This window comes from Pelodiscus sinensis, chromosome 3 (genome assembly GCF_052426305.1).
Source record: "Pelodiscus sinensis isolate ZL-2025 chromosome 3, ASM5242630v1, whole genome shotgun sequence".
NCBI classification, from domain to species: Eukaryota; Metazoa; Chordata; order Testudines; family Trionychidae; genus Pelodiscus; species Pelodiscus sinensis.
Genome location: NC_143054.1, coordinates 144,739,148 through 144,761,544, shown reverse-complemented (window position 1 = coordinate 144,761,544; position 22,397 = coordinate 144,739,148). Strand labels below are relative to the sequence as shown.

The following is a 22,397-nucleotide window of genomic DNA, read 5'->3' as shown; positions in this document are numbered from 1 at the left end:
TTGGTGGAAAAAGGCCCAGAGCGGGTGGTAGAACTGAAGGGTACCAGTTGGGAATGTCAGTGGATTGGATTCCTGGCTCTCGGCGTGACCTTCAAACCTGCTGCTTGCTCGATGGTGGATGGGGTGCGACGTGTTGTTGTCGCTGTGGTCTACGACGTTGAGATCTCTGCGGAAATCGTACTTGGGTTGTTGCCGGAACGGCTCTCTCGGGCGTTGGTAAGGCTGGTACCTAGCTCTCTTGAATGGAGGAGTGTACATTCCGAGGATCCTGAGAGTAATAAGAGAGTCCTTCATAGAATGCAACACCTTGTCGGTCTTAGCTGCAAAGGAGGTTGGTTCGATCAAAGGTTAAGTCCTCAACCTTTTGTTGAAGATCCCTAGGTACCCCAGATGCTTGTAGACAGGAAATTCGGTGGAGCGCTATCGCCGAGGCCGTAATTCGAGCTGCTGTGTCTGCCATGTCCATAGCGGACTGCAAAGCTGTGCAGGAGATGGTGTGGCCCTCCTGCATAATATTGAGCAGGGTTGACCGTTTATGCTCCGGGAGGTGCTGGAGGAGATCCTGGAGCTTGGAATAATTGGCGTGGTCATAGTCCGCAAGCATGGCAGTATAGTTCGCAGCACTGAGGAGGAATGTGGATGAAGTGTAAACCTTTCGGCCCATAATGTCCACCTTTTTGTGATCCCTGTCTTGGGGGCTGTTTTTAGATTAGGTTGTTTACCCTTGTGCCGTACCGAATCCACTACTAGGGAGTTCGGAGGTGGGTGGGTAAAAAGGAAGTCCATATTTTTTGGAGAGAGAAAGTATTTACGGTCTGCTCTCTTATTTGTTGGAGTGACGGATGCTGGGGTCTGCTAGATATTGTCGGCCAGGTCCATAATAGCCTTATCCATGGGGATAGCAATTCTGGAGGCGGTTGGCAGCTGAAGCGTACGAAGAAGGCGATATTGTTTGACTTGCACCTCTTGGAGATCTCTTTCCTGAGCTATAGCAACTCTTTTAAAAAATTCCTGAAATTTTTTCGTGTCGTCTCGTGTCGGGGCTTCGATGGTGACCGCTTCGTCTGGGGAGGAGGAGGAATTGTGTAAAGGAGATCTGGTCTCGCCCTCAGAGAGGGAGTCATGTGCATTTGAGGGGGCTGGAGAATTCAGCTCAGTGGCAGATACGGTGGCAGGAGGCGAGGGAGGAGGTGGCCTGGAAATAGTAGAAGAGGGTCGATGGTGACTCTTCTTTGGATGTGACTCCCAGGGTTGCCATTGAGTGGCATATGGCGGGGGTGGGTAAGCATAGTGCTGTGCATACCATGGATGCAGAGGGGGAGGGTATGTATATTGAACTGTAGCCAGCTGCCAGGATGGAGGTCTATGTGCCGGGCTAGAGTGTTACGATGAGAACCTGCTCCTTGCTTCGGTGCCGATGTCACTGACTGAACAAGAAGCGGCCGAGGAACACTGAGATCTCACCAAGTGGATAGAGGAACCCGAGGACAGCGGTGCCGAGGAGGTGTGGCTCCACACCGGGGACTGGTACCATTCACGCCTCTGAGACGGTGTGGGGTGATGCGGTTTCGGTGGTAACGGTGCCACTAACGAGGGTGCCGAGGTTTGTTCCGGCACCAGAGCACTAGAAGGTGGATTATCGGCACAGGAATAAGGGATCTTCTGGAAAAGGGCTTATTTTTTGCAAGATCCCGTCTAGACTGGCGCTTTTCTCCGGCAAAACCCCGAGCTGGAAAAAAGCGGCAGCCATGTTCATGCAAATGCCGCGGGGGATATTTAAATCCCCCACGGCATTTGCAATTCCGACTGGTCTCATTAGCATCCCTTTTACGGAAAGGGGTGCCAATGTAGACACAGCCTCTAAGCCTGGGAATTACCTAATAACTGGATTCCCGACAGTTTTCCAGTACTAAGCTTCTTCTGGATTTACAGGAAATAGTAATTGTCAGGTTGTCACCAGAACCCAGCCCCACAACCTCAGTCAGAAGGCATCTAAATAATAGGAGATGGGGCTGGGACCCTTATTCTCCTAAGGGCTCAGTCCCCATGTGAGAAATACTATTAATAAATTTACCAAATTGATATAGAGCAAGCTGCATTAAATGTAATACAAAAAAGCTCACATTAAAAAAAATACCTGTTTTGAAAGTCCAGAAGTTCAGCATTAATTTTTTCAATGTCTACATCTGTCCAAAGTATCTCATAATATCCACTGATATTGTTCATTACAGTATCATATAATCCATATAATTTCTGAAGCAATCCTAGCTCCTTTCTACAAGATAAAAAACATATCAACCTTTAGAATCGGATACTGAAAGACAGCGTAATAATTTCTGCCCATTTATTATGAGTACAGAAGAATAATGAAATCTTTTTAGAATGTAATCCTTTGGTGATAGAAAGTTGTGTCTTCTATGTACACTAACAAAGAGAAAAAAAACAGCAATCAAGTAATAAAATAATGTGAAGTACAAGCCTGAATAGCCCAGTAATCAAGTAGATCGATATAAATAACAATATTGCAAAAGCTTCAAGTAGTCTAATCAGAATTTTGTCTACACAGGGAGAAGAGGATAACCCAGACTGATTTGATGCACATTAGTTCACATACAACAGGCAAGCTGCAGTAATAGCATGCACACAAGTCATCTTTACCGTCTTTTAATTTGTATCATTGTGTTCATGTGGTAGCAGCGTGCTGTGTACTAAACACATGAAATTCTCTGAGGATATCCTATAGTCCTTTATTTCACTGCTCAGCAGTGTGCATTCTGGGATTTCTCTCACTATCCATTATGGGATTAATCGCAGAAGCCAGGTGGGTTTATATTTGTAAAAATAGCAAAGTTACTCACCTTCTGTGCAGTAACTGTTGTTCTTCGAGGTGGTGTCCCTGTGGGTGCTCCACTATGGGTGCTGGGCTTGCCGCGGTGCTGCAGACGGAAGCTTGTGATGAGCAGTGTTCGGCTGGACCGCACATGTGTTGTGGGCTCGCAACTTTTGCGCTCTTTTTTCTCTCGTGCGGTCTGGCCCCCTGCCAGTTCCTCGAGACTGCCTCGGAGTCTGTAGGGGTAAGTCTAAACTACATGGCTCCGTCGACGGAGCCATGTAGATTTGTTTTTTTGGAAAAGGCAAATGAAGCAGCGATTTAAATGATCGCGGCTTCATTTAAATTTACATGGCTGCCGCGCTGAGTAACTTTGCTTTCTTCTTCAGGGATGTCCCCGCGGGTGCTCCACTATGGGTGATTGCGTAGCAGTAGTCTCCAGAACAGAAGGAGGGCACGGAGTCCCTATTTATCCACTGTGGAGAGCACCGCAGCCACCACTGCCCCATCTGAACGAATGCCTAGAGAAATAGAATAGTGTTTGGCAAAGGTCTCATGTGAGGACCAGGTCACTGTCCTGCAGATGTCCTTCAGGGATACCCCTCTATGGAATGCTGTAGATGTGGCCATGGCTCTAGTGGAGTGGGCACGTGATTGGGATGGAAGGGGTAAGCTTTTCGCTGCATAAGATTGCGTTATGCATGAGGTTATGAGATTGGAAATCCTCTGGGAAGATAGGCGTTGACCCTTCGACTTCTGTGCCAAGGAGACAAATAAGTGGTCCATACGCCTGAAAGGTTTAGTGCAATCTATGTAGAATGCTAAGGCCCTCCGGGTGTCCAAGGAGTGTAGGGCTGCTTCTCGTGATGAGGCATGGGGCTTCGGGAAAAAGGTTGGCAGAATCATTGGTTCGTTGACATGGAAATGGGAAACGATTTTGGGTATGACTCTTGGGTGTAGTCTCAAGATTATTCCATCCTTATGGAAAATTGTATATGGTGGCGTGGCCATCATGGCGGAAAGCTCGCTCACTCTGCGTGCCGATGTTATGGCAAGCAGGAAAACGGTTTTCAAAGTGAGGAAATGCAAGGATACAGTTGCCAGAGGCTCAAACGGCGGCCTCATTAGAGTGTCGAGGACTACATCCAGGCTCCACGCCAGTGGGACTGGGTCATGCAGTGAGGCCATGTTGGTAAGGCCCTTGAGAAATCTCTTAGTAGTAGGATGGGCGAAGACAGAAACACCATCTATCGGTGATGTGAATGCTAATATTGCTGCGAGGTGCACCCTGATGGAGGCTAATGCGAGGCCTTTGTCCTTTAGGTGAAACGCGTAGTCCAGTACGGAGGGGTTCGACGGACGTGTCGGATCGTGGTGGTTTGAGGTACACCAGGAGGAGAATCTGCTCCACATGTGAAGGTAAGTTTTTCTCGTGGTTTGTCATATGCTGTGTACCAGGACGTGTTGGACTGGAACGGAGCAGAGGAATTCGAATGGAGTCAGCCAGTTAGGAACCATGCTGTTAGGTTCAGGGTTTGTATCTGGGGGTGTTTCAGGCGTCCTCGGTCTTCTGTGAGGAGATTGTGGGGAGGCAGAAGGCGGATCGGTGTCTGCGTGGAGAGACGGTGGAGGAAGGGAAACCAGTGCTGGCGAGACCAGTCCGGGGCTATGAGGATTAGTGTTGCCCTGTCCGCCTTCAGCTTCTGGAGGACTTTGGGGATCAGAGGTATGGGGGGGAATGCATAGAGGAGGGGTCCGCGCCAAGTCGTAAGGAAGGGGTCCCCCAGTACTTTCAGTACTTGCAGCAGTTTGTATTGGAGGCAGTTGCAAAGAGGTCCACTCGGGTAGTACCCCAACGTTGGAAGATCTCGCATAGGATGCCATCATGCATTTCCCATTCATGCTTCACATGGTAGTGTCTGCTCAGGAAATCTGCCGTCACGTTTGTGGTGCCAGGTAAGTAGGATGCCGAAGGTGTTATTCCATGGCGAATGCACCAGTTCCAAAAGCAGATGGCTTCCGTGCATAGGGAACGGGAGCGAGCACCACCCTGGCAATTCACGTAATACCTGGCTGTGATGTTGTCCATGAGTATCCTCACCGGGGTGTTTCGAATGTAGATGAGGAGGGATTTGCATGTGTTGAAAATGGCACGTAGCTCTAGAAGGTTTCTGTGTAGGCATGCTTTTTGTGGGGACCATTGGCCTTGGACTGAGAGGGAGCCCATGTGAGCCCCCCAGCCTAGAAGGGAGGCATCCATTGTGATTTGGTGGAGTGGCTCCTGCCGATGAAAAGGTACACCTGACAGCAAGTTTCTGTGGCGGGTCCACCATAGGAGTGATTGGAGAACGTCAGGTGGCGGCGTTACTGGCCTGTGGAGATCGTATCTGGTGTGGTTGTATACGAGAGTTAGCCAGTACTGAAGGGCGCGCAGATGTAATCGGGCGTATTTCACCACGTATGTTGTGGTGGCCATATAGCCCATCAGTCTGAGGCATGTGGTGAATGGAATGGTAGGGCTGAATGTGACAATGTGAATGAGGTCTTGGATGGCTTGAAACCTCTGGAAGGGTAGGAACGCTCTGCTGGCAAGTGAGTCCAGGCGGGTCCCAATGAACTCAATGTTCTGAGTGGGGTGCAAAACGGACTTTTGCTCGTTGAGCAGGAGTCCAAGCAATTGAAAGACTTGCCTCGTGAGGTGAACCATCTGGGAGACCTCATGTGCAGAAGGGCACTTGAGTACGCAATCATCCAGGTAAGAGAAGATGAGTACCCCTTGGCGCCTGAGGAAGGCCGTGACCACAGATAGAACCTTTGAAAACACCCGGGGGGCCGATGATAGCCCAAAGGGAAGGACCTTGTATTGGAAGCGGTCCTTTGCCACAATGAAGCGTAAGAACCTCCTGTGAGCTGGATGGATAGGGACATGGAAATAGGCATTCTGGAGGTCGAGGGCGGCAAACCAGTCCTGTGGATCTAACACAGGGATTATGGCAGCTAAAGTTGTCATTTTGAATCGTTGTTTCTTGAGATATTTGTTCAAACTGCGGAGATCTAGGATGGGGTGCCAACCTCCGGACCTCTTCTGGGTGAGGAAATAATGTGAGTAAAAGCTCTGGAGGTGGCCTCGCAGAGCACGGCCCTGCTCCTCCAGGGCCTCCAAACTCCTCTGGCGCAGCCTCAGGTCCTCCTGGACCCAGGGCTCCTGGATACAGATCTGTTGCTCCAGGAACCGGAGGTGCCGCCACTGGTACTCCTCTTGGTTCCTGGCTCTCCTGCTGGCCCGGGCACGGGCGGCTGCTGCAGGCGGGGTGGTGCGCCCTGCAGTCCCAGGTGCTGCGGCTGTGGTGCAACAAGAACAGCGGTCAATTACTCCAGGGGCCCAGGTGTGTGAAACCCAGCTCCCCTCTGCAAGGCCAGGGACCCTGCAGGATCCCCAGCTGCTGCTCCGTGGTGGGCAAGGCCCAGGCGCACGGTCCCGGGGCTCCCTCTCGCCCCAGCCCCCCGTACACATAAGGGGAGCACGATGGTACTCACAGGTGGGGTACCTCCCCGGCCTCGGACGACACAGGCGAGCGGCTCTATGGGGTGCCTCGGGGGTCCCGGGTCCTGGGCAGGCTGCCGGCAGGCTCCTGGCTCTCGGAGCCCTCCTCCTCCTTCTCCTCCTCGGTCTCTTGCAGCGGTCCCTCTACCCCGGGGTCTATCACGTCCGGGGGGGCAGGGATGGCATGAGCCCCCAGGAGGCAGTCCAGGGCGTGAAAGTGGGGGCACGCCTCCAGGTCGGCCCCTGGCAGGCAGGCCCGGGAGTAGGACTGCTGCTGGTCCTTGATTTTGCAGCGCACCTGCTCCCGGCTGTGCTGGTGGCCCCTAGTGGCCAGGCTGTCAGCCATGCAGCCGTAGACAGCCGCATTCCTGTGGCTAGTGCGGAGATCGTGGACATTGGAGGCTTCCCCCCAAACCTCGATGAGGTCCACGATCTCCGCACTAGACCAGGCGGGCGCCCGCCTCTTGCGGCCCCGGGCAGGCTCCTGGGAGCCGCCAGGCTGATCCCGGGAAGAGGGGGAGGGCTGGGTGGCATTGGGTGGCTGGCTCATGGGGTGTCAGCTGCTAGGTGTGCTGGCACGGGTGCTGGCAGCCTTGCAACTGGCACAAACTGTGTAGCCAGCCCATGGCCCTTTAAGGGCTCCGGGGCCGGGAGGGGAGCAGACAAGTTTGCCCGATGTTGGCCAGAGTGGCCACCAGGGCAAGATGGGAAGGGCTAGCCTCCCACTAGTTCGAATTAAGGGTCTACACAGCCCTTAATTCGAACTAGTAAGTTCGAACTAGGCTTAATCCTCGTGGAATGAGGATTACCTAGTTCGAACTAAGCGCTCCGTTAGTTCAAATTAAATTCGAACTAACGGAGCACTAGTGTAGCGCCTATGAAAGTTAGTTCGAACTAACATTCGTTAGTTCGAACTAACTTTGTAGTGTAGACATACCCTCAGGGATTTTTGATGTATTTCTGCTGTGTAGATGCTCTCTTTTGGAAGAAGTTTTTTCAAAAGATCTCTTCTGGAAAAGCTTCTTCTGAAAGAAGCCTGCAGTGTAGACCTAGCCTCAGTCAGAGCAAGAGCTGGGAGAGAAAAGAATTAAGCAATAATAAGGCATGGATTTCCCATAAATATTCATGTCTAAGAAAAAAAAACTAAACTTTGGGACAGAGATGTAAGTAGAACAGAGAATGTTTATATTTAGATGCAATCAGGTTATTTTCTTTGTTTTTTAGTTTGGTTAACTCCTCTGTGCTAATACTCCTTCCTCTCCCTGTGTCTTGCCCCCCCCCGTACATTGTAACTAAACTAAATCCCAGGGAAACAACTATCTGTGCTTTAATCTTTTTTTTCTTGTTGCTCTGTAACACCCAAACATTACCAAGTATGTCTTCTTTGTTTTGATTATAAAATTACCCTGTTAAGACTATGATCTGATTCTTGTGTCCTAAAAAAAGCAGGAGGTTCTGTGCCTGAGACTGAAGATCTGCTAGTAAGAAAGTATTGTTTGTTTTCAAGCTCTCTCCTAAGGGGGAGAGGTTTGAAAGAGCTCGGGGTAAGGCTACAAGGGAGAAGTTCCCAAGTGATTTTTCCTGGTTTCAAGTGGCTTTTGCATTTGGGTGGTGGCAGCGTACCACCCTAGGTCAGGAACTCTGTGACTTTGGGTGAGTTTTTAAACAGAAGCCTTTAGTGGCAAGACATTTTAAGGTCTGTTGTGGACCCCTACCTTCAGCACTCAAAGTGTCAGAGTGGGGAAAAACCTTGATAGAGGCTATGGCTGACCTTTTTCCCTTAATTGTGTGATTGTCTAGATGAGCTCCCAAGCCCAAGAAAGAGGCATCTTTTGTCAGTTTCAGTGTTGGACGTGGCTATGTGAAGGAGACCTCTGTGTAGACATTCCCCGTGTGCAGAGCTCATCACCATTCAAGAGTCTTTGACAGTCTTTGACAGTCAACAGTAGTTTGTTTGTTTAATCTGTCTTCAGGGAATCTTTCATTTTGACCCTGAAGGCAATGAATATGGAGTGTTATAAGATTTACCACGAAGATCTCTGTACTGCTCCAAGCAGTTGCTCAAGGTATGCTATAAGGCAATACTACAGCAATGCAGATATTTTTTAATCAAGAAGCAAATAAGTACACTAGAGAGGTGGAAGGCACAAAAGTAAACAAACAAGCCAGTAATGGTTACTGATAAAGCAGCATGGGATAGCAGTTGGAGGACTGCATTTATGTGCACTGTGTTTGAATTGACACAATTCACATGAAACTTAGCTCACTTTTACAGAGAAGTTCAAAGTTTTATAAAAACAGAGTTAGTGCACTACAATGAATGGCATTGTGTGTAGGAACATGTTTTCAAACCATACTAGCTCAACTAGTACTACTCCCTGGACAAAGCATTCAGTTAAATATGACTATGCTGCTTTATCTCCATTCTAATTCCAGACCACAGCTGGCCTTCATCTGCCTTCTGATCCCTAAATTCATTCTCCTTCCTCTTCTAAGAATTTCAGGAACCTTACTCTTTTATACTACATAATTCCTGTCAGAAATTATGAAATAAGTACATATACTTGTGTACAAATGCTCTTTTTTCAATTCACTCCAGCATTTCTAATATACTGTTCTTAACATGTTCTTAAATATAGCTCTATTTTCCATTACCTGATTTTATGCAAAACTTCATAGTCTGTGACAGGTAATCCAAATAGCTGCTCACCAGATGAATAAGTGATAAATTTCCTCCAGAGTTCATCAAAATTGGCCTGATAAAATTAAGATTTAAAAATACACACAGGATATGCATTTTGTAACTATGAGCTCCTCTAATTATCATAAACTACTTCCAATTCAAAAGCTATCTTAACTCTGCAGAGTGTATACAAAGAAATACCCAGTAACATCCTTTGGTTTCCAAAGGACATATATTTGATTTTAAATTCTGTTCAATTTCAACTTACAGTAGGAAGTGTTTTTCTAATGTCTATAAGGAATGGCACAATAGAAACAGATTATAATTTAACAGATTTAAAAAAAAAATTGGCTCATTTACTATTTCACATGCCTCAGCTAAACAGAAAACATGCACAATAAAGACCTGAAGAAATATTTTATAAAAACAGATATGCATTTAAAGTAGGAGTGAGGAACCTACAGCCTACAGGCCACATCTGGCCCATTACTCAGTTTCATCCAGCATGCAGGTGACCCACTTTCAACTCACCCACCTTGGGCAGGGAGGGCCATGTAGACTCGGATCTTGTTCCCGCAGCAGGGTGAGTGGCACTCATGGCTTCAGCCCCATGGAGAGGGAAAGACTCAGGGCTCCTTCCCCCAGCAGTGGGGCAATCCAGGGCACTGCACTAGCCCCATGGCTGGGAAATGGTGACCCCCTGCATAGCTGGAGCTGCAAGTGCTGGCTCATCCCATCATGGGCAAGAAGCCCTAAGCCTCAGTGCCTCCCCACAGAGCTGGCCCCAGCACAGGTGGGAAACCCCAAGCGTCAGTTCCTGTCTACAAGGCTGGTGGGTAGGAAGCTTGAAGTTTCAACAAGCCTACCCCCTGCCCCAGGACTGAAGCCACAAAGGCTGGCTCTCCCTACCATGGAGAGAAGCCCCGAGCCTCTGTGCTCCCTCTTGGGCAGTTGAATTGAAGGAGTGTTGCCTGCACTTTATTTTGTCTTTGGATGAATGGTTCATGATACAAAAAAGGTGCTTGCACCTGACTTAAAACCACATTACATTATTTAGTCAGGAGAAAATAAACATTTCATTAGTTGGTGTGGAGATAATATTAATTAGAGTCAGAATTGTATAACTTGTCAAGCAAATGGTATTGCTAGAAGATTGGTGAAAAACAAATATAGAATCAACTTTAAAAAAAAGGATGAATGTTTCTGCAGATATCAGTGGCTCATTTTTGCAGCTGCAGATACCAAGGCTCTACTCGTCCCAGCTCCAATGGAGAAGTTGCGATATTTACACTCCCTTCCTCCCCTCTTCCAAGAGACCATATTTCTCAGAGTAAAACAGATAGGGGGTGTCCTTGCACAAGCATCACTGCATGTAGGGCAAAATCTCACACTGCCAGCAGCTGGAGATGAGGCTAAACCACCACCATCCTGCACTCCACACTGCCCACAGTGGGGGGGGGGGTCTATCCTCCCCCCAATCCTATGTTGCCCACAGCTGGGATTGACCTTGGGTCACCTGCAGTTGGAGTAGGGCTGATCCCTCCCCTCATGAGCCCTGTGCTTCTTGGGATTAGGGCTGACCACCCCTGAGCTTGGGACCTGACCCCACCTCCAAGCCTGTGTCACCCACATTTGGAGGCCGAGTTCCCTCCCCCGCCAAAAAACCTCCACACTATCCACTGGAGAGTCTCACTCCGGTCATACACAGCCCTCAGCTGAGGCTGAGACTCCTGTGGGGCTGTTGGGGCTGACCTCCCTACCTCTAACTCCACACTTCCCCTTGCTAAGGCTGATTCCTCTCTTCCCCCCAGCTCCGCACCTCCTTGGGCTGAGGCTGTGCATTTGTAAGTTCAACTTTCATGATACAGAGATTGCACTATAATACTTCAATGAGGTGAGTTGAAGTTTCTTTTTTACAATGCAAATGTTGGTAATAAATAAATTAAGTGAGCACTGAATGCTTTGTATTCTGTGTTGCAACAGAAATCAATATATTTGAAGATGTAGAAAACATCCAAAATATTTAAATACATGGAACATCCAAAATATTTAAACAATTGGTGTTATTCTATTATTTTTTAACAACGAGATTAATCATATGACTAATTTTGTATTGATTGACAGACCTATTCAAAACTAATTTTTTCTTACCTGGAATATTTGTAGCCTATTGCTAGCTTCTTGTGGTGGCGTATTTGGAACCATGGGTCCTTCCTAATGCAAACAAATTGTACCCAACAGTTAACGATAACTCTTCAAGAGTGTTAAGGCAAATTGTATATTTACAGTCATCAGCATAAACAGTTATTTAAATCAGGGCTACTCAATTTTGGAAGCCCCGGGGCCCACAATGATACTCACAGCACATGCCAAGGGCTGCAATTTAAGTGTGGTTGCATATACATGCAAATATATATGCAAATGCATGCAAATAGCTTCTTTCACGCTGACGGGAATGAATACAAAGATTAAGGTAAGACTACACAACACATAGGCCCCATTTAAGTCAGTTCTGCTGATATTAATAAAATGCAATGTTTACCTGATTTCCACCCATATGACAACACTTTTAATGAGCAATGACAGTCCAGGAATTTAACTACTAAAATGCATAGCAACAGAAGACCATTGACCACTTTTTTGTTTTGGCTCCCACCTGCAGGCCACATGTTGAGCCCCACATAAACCCAAATTGTACCGTGGACTGCAAACAAACAGGACGGGGGCTGCATGTGGCCCACGGGCCGCTTATTGAGTAGCCCTGGTTTAAATGGTCAGGATACAATGTAAGGGGATTATGAATCATCAAAGTGTGTCCATAAATCCCACTAATGCCAAATGAGTTACAAAAGTATATCAAAGGAAACAGAAATTTCTGCAGTCTAATCAAATATAGTATTAGTAGATAATATACTTTCATATTCTCCATATTTTTGACCTGACAATAATATAGCAAGAATGCCCAAAAGTGACTTAAGGTGACTCTTTACTTATATCAGAGGTATGGTCAGAATTACAAGAATACACAATCTCACTTTCTAAATTAAGATTTTCTGTATTCTCATAGTCTGGCAATGTGTGTTCCAACAGAGCTAGAGCACACAAAATCTACTAGCTTGGGACTCCCTGGGCGCTCATGTGCAAGGGGAATGTGAGGAATGTCTTTCTCCTCAGTCAAGGGCCACACCGGTGACAAGTGGTTTTTTTAATTTGCTTTTCACTTGTATGCAGCCCCTGACTGATTTTTCTGTGGGTCAGTGGGCTCTGATCCAAAAAAGGTTCCACACCCCTGATTTAGAAGGAAAGCAGAGAAGGCAATATATTCAAAGAACTAGAATTATATTTCTCCCTTGATACTTATCCCTGTGACCTAAGGTAAAATTTTCAAAAGCCTTTACATTAAATCAGTGGGGCATAGACCCTTAAATCAGTTATTCATACATTTCAGTTTTTCAGTTGCTGGTCATACAAAAACAACAACAAATTGCTTCAGGTTGACCCAACTGCACATTTTTTTAAATTTGTCAATATACCGAAATAGACAAAAAAGTGGTTTTGACTCATCAAAACATTTTCTTTCACCCAAAACAAAAGATTTTATTCTGTTTTCAAGTTTTACTAACCTTTTAAAAAATAAAATTGAAATAAATTTCTAAAGAAAAGAAGTTTTGTTTTTTAAAAGGTATAACAATTCATCAAGAAAATTTCTAAAGAAAATGTTTTGAGTTTTTTTCCTGATTTTCTTTTCTCAACCAAAATAATTTATCAAATTCAACACAAATTCACAAAGTATCTTATTGCCATGAAATCTGCATTCTTCAGCTAAGAAAAGAGAGGGTTACTCACCTGGTGCAGTAATGGAGGTTGTTCAAGATGGTTATCCCTGTGGGTGCTCCAACTTAGGTGTCTGGGCACTGCTTCATGCCTTGTCAGAGATTTCTCATAGCAGTGCCTTCTACTGGGCTGTGCACATGGAGCAGACAACATGTGTAGTGCCGCTACTACGCATGTGCAGCCAACCATCCCTTCAGTTCCTTCTCTGCCCCGGAAGGAAGATAACTTGTGCCTGAAGCAGAGGGAAGGAAGGGTGAGTAGTGGAGCTCCCACAGGGACAACCATCTCGAAGAACTTCTGTTACTGCACAAGGTGAGTAACCCTCTCTTCTTCTCTGAGAAGTGCTCCTGTGGGTGCTCCACCTTAGGTGACTATGGAGCAATACCCGTGATCAGAGGCAGGTAGTTTGGCCAATCAATATCATGCACAGCAGCTAGGAAGGTGTGCACAAACCGAGTACCATGGGACAGGTAAATAACAAGAGCATAGTGTCTAGCAAACATATGAACAGAAGACCACTTTGCAGATCTACAAATGTCCACGAAGCTGTAGAAGCCATCATGGTCCTTGTAGAGTATGCATATAATTGCAATGGAGTATCTTGGTCAAAGATCAAGCAAGCCAGCCTGATGCAGTCCACTATCCACCTGGATAGTCTCTGAGTAGAAAATGGCATGTCCAAGGATCTCCCTGCGATAGAGATGAACAGTCTAGTTGACTTGCAGATTTGCTTGGTTCTGTCAAAAAAAAAAAGGCAATTGCCCTGCAGACTTTAAGCATGTGCCATGCAGCCTCCTTATTATTGGTGTGAGGTTTTAGAAAGAAGACAGGTACGAGTATAGGTTCATTATAATGAAATGCAGTGGGGAACTTTGGGTGAGGACAGAGAATGATTTTGTCTTTATGGAATACCATAAAGGGAGGGTCCTCCATCAGTACACTGATCTTGCCTAACCTCCTGGCCAATGTGACAGCTACTAGTAAGACTTCCTACATAGAAAGGTGGAGCATGTCATCATGGGTTCAAATGGTTTTGCTGGTGAGAGACCAAAGCACTAAACTGAGGTTCCAAACTGGAACAGGGAGCCTGATAGGTGGGAAAGTGTTCTGCATGTCCTTGAGGAAGTGCTTGGTCATTGGGTGAGTGCGGACAGGTGTGTTGTCAATGGGCTGATAAAAGGCTGCTATAGCTGCGAAGTGAACCCTTAAAGAGCTAAAAGAAAGGGCTGACTGTTTAAATTCTAGAAGGTATTCCAAGACACATGATTAGAAGGTGGTACCATTGATGGGTTTAAGCGTTTTTGTTCAGACCAAAGTAAGAATCTTCTCCACTTATAGAGGTAAGACTTTCTGGTTGTTAACTGCAACTGTTCATTAAAATTTGTTTGACTTGATCAGTGAATGTTGTTTCTACTGAGGTGAGCCATTGAGAAATCATGCCTGGAGGTGAAGTATTTGTAGGCATGGGTGACAGACTTGGCCACCCTCTTGTGTCAGAAGATGGAGAAGCAATGGAAGGTGCCATGGCCTTCTCCTGGACATCTGAAGCAGGTAAGTGTACCACCTATGCATGGACCAAGATGGAGCAATGAGGATCACCATGGCTGAGTCTGACCTAATTTTGTAGACTACGAATTGGAGGGAAAGCATAGAGGAGTGGTGCATTTCAGGTTACTGTGAACACATCCACAAGGGAATGCATGCCAATGCCCGTGCACAAACAATATTGTGGACACTTCTTGTTGGCATTGTTGTAAACAAGTCCACTGTCGAGAAACCCCATTGGCTGAACAGCTGATGGAGGATTTTGGGGTCCATTTCCCATTTGTGATTGGAGTTGAAATTCGTGCTGAGGTCATCCATAATGAAGTTGTCCTTGCCTGGTCAATGAGAGGCTTGTAGGCGGATGTTGTTTGCAATCTACCATGTCCAAAGATGCCCTGCAGATGGTAGGGATCTGGTTCCACGCTGTCTGTTGATGTAATATGTGGTTGACTGATTGCCTGTAAAGATTTGAACCATGTTGTTGCGTATGAAGTGTAGAAAATGCCGGCATACATAAAATACCACTCTAAGCTCTAGTATGTTTATGTCCAAGTTAGATTTCTGTGGAAACCACCATCCCTGAATTTTGAGGGAGTCTGAGTGTGCGTCTCAACCCAGGAGAGAGGCATTGGTCAGTGATGGTCACAGATGGAGATAGTTAGTGAAAAGGTACTCCAAGAAACACGATTGTTTGGTCTGCCCACCAGTCCAGGGAACATTTGATCCTCTTTGGGATTGATACTAATTTGTTGATGCTGTTGTGATATGGTTTGTATACAGTCCTTAGCCACTGCTGCATGGATCTCCTGTGCAGTCTGGCATGCAACACTACTGAAGTGGCTGCTGCCATGTGTCCTAGTAGCTGGAGGCAAGTCCTTGTAGGGACTTGTGGACTAATTTGGGCCATTGATATAAGGTCCCATGTAGTCTGGAATCTTTGTTGTGAGAGAGAAGCTATAGTCTCCAGGCAATCAAAGTAAGCCCTGACAAATTCTATTCTCTGAGCTGGCTGGAGTTTGCACCTAGAGAAATTTATCTGTAAAGTAAGGGTCTGGTTAGGGAGACCGAGTTCTGCACCTCTTGACTTGTGTTTGCTCTTATCAGACAGTCATCAAAGTAAGGAAATATGGAGCCCCCCTGTCTGCAGAGATGGTCGGTAAAGACTGTGAGCATCTTTGGAAAGACCCTCGGAGCTGTGGAGAGTCCAAATGGCAGCACTCTGTACTGGAAGTATACATCGCCAACTGCAAATGTGAGGTATTTCCGATGTATTAGGTGAGTAGATACGTGGAAATATGTGTCCTGGAGGTTGAGTCTCGATAACTAGTCCTCTTTATTTGAGGCAGGAATTAAAGTGGATAGGATGACCATCTGGAACCTCTGTGGTCGGTTGAGCTTCCTGAGATCGAGAATCATTCTCCATTCCCCTGAATTCTTCGTTGTAAGGAAGTAGTGGGAATAAAACCCCTTGCCTGTGTAGCAATGAAGTATGGGTTCTATAGTTCCTACGTGGAGCAGGTGGTCGATTCCCTGGAGGAGAATGCTCTTATGAGATGGGTCCCTGAAAAGAGATGTGGAGGGAGAGTGGGAGAAAAGGGTAGAAGGAAAGGAGATACAGTATCCGCTCTTTATAATGTCCAGTGCCCATCTGTCAGTTGTGATGGAGGACCATTGATGGTAGAAGGGTGCTAGACGCTGGCAAAAAAGTTTGTGGGGTTCTGGTTGCCTTAAGCAGACAGGTGTTACTAGACTCTTGACGTAACCTTCAAACCATCTGCCTCGAAGTTGAGGTTTAAGAGTTAGAGGGCTGGTCAGGGGTTTGTCTCCATCTCATTTGGCGTTGTTTCCTTCTGTTGTCGAAATGTCTGTGTGCTCAGCTAAACGGTGTAGGTTTGTACCTTTGATTAAAGAAACTTCCCTGTTTACATCTTTTCACAGGAACATTAATACCAAGTGTCTTCAGTGTGGCTCAGGAGTCTTAAGACAGTGGAACGATGCATCGGTGGTATCCACGAAGTGCTTGGAGCTCTGGAAAGGAAGATCCTCCACTGTGGCCTGTACCTCATGGGGAAGCCATGATGACCTCCTCATCACAATGACCATCATGACAGAATGAGATGCAGTATCAGAGGTGTCTATGGCAGCTTGTAGGGCCATGTGGGAAATCAAGGTGCCTTCATTTATAGACCTGAACTATTCTCCCTTGTCCTCTGGAAGGCGGCCAATAAAATATGATAGTTGCTGGAAAATATGGTGTGTGTATTTTGCAAGCATTGCAGTGTAGTTGAATATTCAAAGTTGTAGGAATGCAGAGGAATAGGCCTTCCTCCCCATAAGGTCCAGGTGTTTCCACTCCCTCTCGTAAGGTGTGGTTCTAGCCATACTCTGTTTTCCCCTCGGATTAATTGTATCCACAACTGAGGAGTTAGGAGACAGATGAGAAAACAAGAAGTCAGCACTCTGTGGAGTGACATAATATTTACCGTCCAACCTCTTGCAGACTGGTGGGACTGTTGCTGGAGTCTACCAGCAGGGTCCATGAGGGCTGGTCCATTAGTAGGACCAGCTTAGCAGAGAGGGAGGAGTATGGTGATTAATTTATGTTGGGTTTCAGGGAGTCTCATTAATGAGACCTCTAAGACATTGGCTACACTCTTATAAAGTTCCCAAAATGATCTAAAATCATCTCCCACCGTAGGAGGAAGGGGCATCAGATGTCTTCTGGGGAAAATGATGAGATGTGCATTGGCGGGTGTGAACAGACAGAAGACTCTTCAACATTTGAGGCTGGTTCATCTTCCTCCTGGTAAGCTGATCTGTCCAGGGCGGATACAGAGGTGGCCTTGGGTGGTGCAGATGGGGTTGGCTGAGGGTGCACCTGTGCGCCTGCTGGGCTCTGTAGAGTTCCCAGGGTTCCCAGTAGGGCCAATTAGCCAGTAGGGGCATAGTGGCACAGCTACTGAGGTGACTGCCACTGAAGCAGTGTTTGCTGTTGCTGCTGTGACTGCTTTGAAGAGGAGTGCCTTGGGGATGTGGGTACCAACCAAGGGCTCCTCGTCTTCATCACTCAAAAGTGGCAGTGAGGAGCCTGCAGGAGTGGAGAGAGTAAACCTGCTAGATGTGGGCATGCTGTCGGTGCAGAATAGTGGGATCATCGGCATGGATGTTATTCTGAGCTCCTCTGTTGTTGTGAAAAGCTGCATCACCAGAGTCATCAGTGCTAACAGCAGCGTTGAGATTGGTACAATTACAACCTGCAGTGCCAATGGTGCCGCATGTGAGGCAGTCAGTGCTGCGTGCTTCTGTTTCTTTGTTGCAGGGGCGGCATAGTTGCCGATGGTGCTGAGTGGGAACTAAGTTTCTTTGGTGCCAATGGTACATCCAAAGATGCTAATTTGGCCTTTGCCTTCGTTAGCACTGAGACAGCACCAGATGTTGCCTGCGGCGCCAACTTTGACTTGGGCTTCCTTGTTGCCCACCTTACAGCATGTCTAGACCACATCCCTCTATTGAAAGAGGAATGTAAATTAAACAGATCAAAATTGCAAATGAAGCCGGAATATAAATTTCCCGTGCTTAATTTGCATAATGGCGGCTGCACGTTCTTACGACAAAGGGCTTTTCGAAAGTAAAACCACTGTCTAGATGGGGTTCTTTAAAAAAAGAAGGAGTTACCTTGTGCAGTAACAGTAGTTCTTTGAGATGTGTCCCCCCATGGGTGCTCCTCTTTGAGTGCTGCTGCATCATCGCGCCAGCGACCAGAGATTTTTCCAGCAGTTTCCACCACGCTGTGCACACGCCGTGGCACCCCTCTGATACTTGCACAAGGTGAGTAACTCCTTCTTCTCCTTCAAGTGGTGTCCCCATGGGTTAGGGTTAGGGTTAGGGTTAGGGTTAGGTTATGTCTACACTCAGGGGGTATGTCTACACTACCACCCTAGTTCGAACTAGGGTGGTAATGTAGGCAACCGGAGTTTCACGAGGAGTAACAGTAGTTCGGAATAGGAAGCCTAGTCCGAACTACCTAGTCCGTGCTGCGTGTTGCCGCGCGGCACGGAGTCCGCACTAGCTGACATTTAAAAATGGCGGCGCCCGGCAAGATGCAAATGAAGCCCGGGAAATTCAAATCCTGGGCTTCATTTGCAACTCCAGTTGCCTACATTACCACTCTAGTTCGAACTAGGGTGGTAGTGTAGACATACCCTGGGTGACTATACAGCAGTTGTAGACCTGTAGAGGTGGGTTTGGAGCCCTAAGCTTGTCACTGAGGATATCACTGCATGACCCACTGCAGTGGACAATGCAATAGAAGATGAGAGGGCATAGTGTTGTGAAAATGTGCGGTTTGATGACCATGTGGCTGCATTACAAATGTCCTGGAGAGAGACATTATTGAGGAAGGCCATGGTGGAAGACATAGCCCTGATGAAGTCAGCTTTGATGACGCCAGGTGGCTGTTTGTTGTGAACGGTGTAACATGTGTGGAAACACAAGGAAATCCATTTAGAGATCCTCTGCGATGAGATTGCCTGTCCTTTGGATCGTTCTGCGTAGGACAGGAACAGTCTAGGGGATGCTCACCAGGCCCTGGTGTGATCTATGGTAAAACGCAAGTGCTCTGCGGACATCAAGGGTGTCCCAGGCTGTGTGGATCAGATCAGCGTGTGGTTTTGGAAAAAAGGCAGGTAAGTGTATGGATTCATTGACATGGAAGGGGGAAGGAACTTTTGGGAGGAATTTAGGGTGGGGTTGGAGTGTAACTGTCTTTGGTGAAAACTGTATACGGGGGATCCGCCATCAGTGCGGCAAGTTCACTTACTCTCCTGCTGGATGTTATTGCAATGAGAAAGGAGACCTTCATCAATAGATATGACAAGGAGCACGTCTCGAGAGGCTCGAAGGGTGGTTTCATCAGACTCTTAAGTACATGGTTCAGGTCCCAGATGAGAGCTGGCGGGCTAACAGCTGGAAAGGTATTTTGTAGACCCTTGAGGAATCTCTTAGTGATTGGATTGGTGAGGAAGGAAGAACCCTCCATGGTGCAATGGAAAGTTGCTATGGCAGCCGCATGGACTCTGATAGTAGTAACAGCAAGGCCCAGTTCTTTAAGGTGCAGGAGATATTCGAGCAAGAGGGATAGGAGAGTGGTCTCTGAGGTTGCCTGAGTGCGTTTGAACCATTCAGAGAATCTCTTCCATTTGTATAGGTACGTTTTTCTGGTGGATTGTCTTCTACTGTTGATAAGTATTTCTTTTACTCCTTCTGAATAGGTAGTTTCGGCTTCTTTGATCCATGAAGGAGTCAGGCGTGGAGGTGTAGTTTGTGAGGTTCCGGATGGAGAATCCTTCCATGATTCTGTGAGAGAAGATTGCGCTGAGGCGGAAAGGCATATGGGTTAGTGACTGCCACCTTGTGAAAGTAAGGATACCACGTTTGCCTCGATCATGCTGGTGCAATAGGTATCACACAAGCTAGGTCCACTTTGATCTTGATAACTTTGTGGAGAATCGGAAAGGGTGGGAACGCATATAGAAGAGGTGTGTCCCACCTGATGGAAAAGGCATCCCCCAGGGAGTGTTTCCCCAACGCTGCTCTGGAGCAGTAGAGGTGACATTTGCGGTTGTTCTTGGTCTCAAAAAGGTCTATGACTGGCTGGCCCCATTGTCAAAACATGGAGTTGAGTACCTGGCCATGTATTTGCTATTTGTGGTGGTCATAAAATTTGCGACTGAGGGCATCTGCCATGACATTTAGTACTCCTGGGAGGTAGGAAGCAACCGGTGTGATTTGATATTTCAGGCACCAATTCCATAATTTGATAGCCTCTGCATATAGGGACAGAGATTGCGCTCCTCCTTGTCGATTGACGTAATACACATAAGTGGTGTTGTCCGTCATGACACTGGTGGTGTTGTGTGCTATGTGAAGTAGGAAGTGTTGGCATGCATATTGTATGGCTCGTAGCTCTAAGAGATTGATGTGTAGCGTTTGTTCCATAAAGGACCATTTGCCCTGGGACGTAAGGGTTCCGAGATTGTCCGAGGAGGGATGCATCGGTCATTATGGTAAGAGTGGGGGTAGGTTGTTGGAATGGCACTCCAGCTAATACATTGTGTGGATTCATCCACCAGTGTAGGGAGTCAAGGACTCATGGTAGAATGGTAACCGACTTGGAGAACGGGTCTCTAGAAGGCATGTAAAGTGTGCCTAGCCAAGACTGTAGGCACTTCATGTGGAGCCATGCTAGTCTGACGACGTAAATCGTGGAGGCCATATAACCCAGAATTTTTAGGCATTTGCGAACTGTCATGGTAGAGGCAACGCATGCCACTGAGATGAGGCTGCATAGGGCGTTGAACCTGTGATTGGGTAGAGTAGCTTTCGCCATCATAGTGTCAATGAGTGCTCCTATAAACTCCAGGTTCTGGGTTGGGTGAAGCGTGGACTTTGCATAGTTTATGTGAAAGCCAAGGCTTAGCAGAAGGATGGTAGTAGTGTCTACCATGTCCTTTGTTTCTTGGAATGACATGCCTTTGATAAAGATCATAACTCCTTGATGACGTAATGCAGCTGTTACAACTGCCAGAGTTTTGGAAAACACTCTGGGAGCTGTTGAAAGACCAAAAGGGAGTACTCGATATTGGAAATGTTGATTGCCCACTATGAAGTATAGAAAACGTCTGTGCGCCAGGTGAATTGCAATAAGAAAATAGGCATCCTGAAAGTCGAGAGCCGAAAGTCAGTCTCCTTGATCTAGTGCGGGGATTATTGTTGCTAGGGTCACCATCTTGAATTAGTGGTAGGCGATATATTTGTTGAGCTTCCTTAAATCCAGTATAGGCCTCCATCCTCTACTCTTTTTCTGTGTTAGGAAATAAGTTGAGTAGAACCCTCAACCCTGAAACTCTGTTGGTACTGGTTCTATGCATAGGAGATGAAGCACCTCTTGCTTGAGGAGAGTTTTGTGAGAGGAGTCCCTGAAGAGGGACGGGGTGGGAGCATGGGGTAGTAGGAGGAGAACTAAGGGGATAGCATAACCATGTTGAATGAGTTCTAGGACCCACTTGTGTGATGTTATCTGAGCCCACTGTTGAAAAAAAGGGTGAAGGCAGTGGTTGAACTGTGGTCGCATGGGGAGTAGTGTGACCATGGGGGAGGCAGCGTTCTTGATCTTGACCAAAGCTTCCAATTTGTTCTTTGGATGTGGATGATTGATCAGATGCTGATGGGTGTTATTGCTGACATTGTGGCCTGCGTCACTGAGGTCTCTGCTTTTGGTGGAAGTCGTATCTGGTCTGAGGCCTTTACGGCTCTCTTGGTCTCTGATAGGTGTTATAACTGGCTCTTTTAAATGGGGGTGTGTACATCCCTATGGTCCTTAAGGTGGTACGGGAGTCCTTCATGGAGTGAAGTACTTTGTCTGTTTTCGCTACGAAGAGATGCTTTTTGTCAAAGGGTAAATCTTCAACCTTCTGTTGCAGTTCCCTGGGCACACCTGATGCTTGTAGCCATGATATTCTGTGCATCACGATCACTGAAGCTGTGACATGTGCGGCTGTATCCACTACATTCATCATGGATTGCAAGGCAGTACGAGAGATTGTATGGCCCTCTTGCATGATGCTGAGGAGCACAGGTCTCTTGGCAGGTGTTGAGTAAGTTCTTGTAACTTTGAGTAATTTGAATAATCGTAGTCCGCAAGCATGGCTGTATAATTTGCTGCTCTAAGGAGCAGGGTAGCAGAGGAGTAAACCTTACGGCCCATGATGTCCATTTTCTTATGGTCCTTGTCATGTGGTGTTGACCTGATATTAGGCTGTTTAGCTCTGTGTCTGACCGAATCAACTACCAGTGAATTTGGTGCAGGATGTGTAAAAAGAAAGTCTAAGCCTGTGGGTGTGATGAAGTATTTACGATCCGCTCTTTTATTGGTTGGGGTGATGGAAGCGGGAGTTTGCCAG

The 22,397-nt window shown here is 46.9% G+C and overlaps 1 protein-coding gene across 1 annotated transcript in view; it reads right to left on the bottom strand.

Moving 5' to 3' along the window:
- DNAH8 (dynein axonemal heavy chain 8) overlaps positions 1-22,397 on the bottom strand; it is a 611,430-nt gene that overhangs the window by 315,619 nt on the left and 273,414 nt on the right. The window contains exons 32-34 of the mRNA XM_025186355.3: positions 11,209-11,271; positions 9,030-9,130; positions 2,138-2,275 (exon numbers count right to left, since the gene is read on the bottom strand). Of these exons, the coding sequence (XP_025042140.3) occupies positions 2,138-2,275; positions 9,030-9,130; positions 11,209-11,271 (302 nt within the window). The remainder of the gene's footprint in view (positions 1-2,137; positions 2,276-9,029; positions 9,131-11,208; positions 11,272-22,397) is intronic.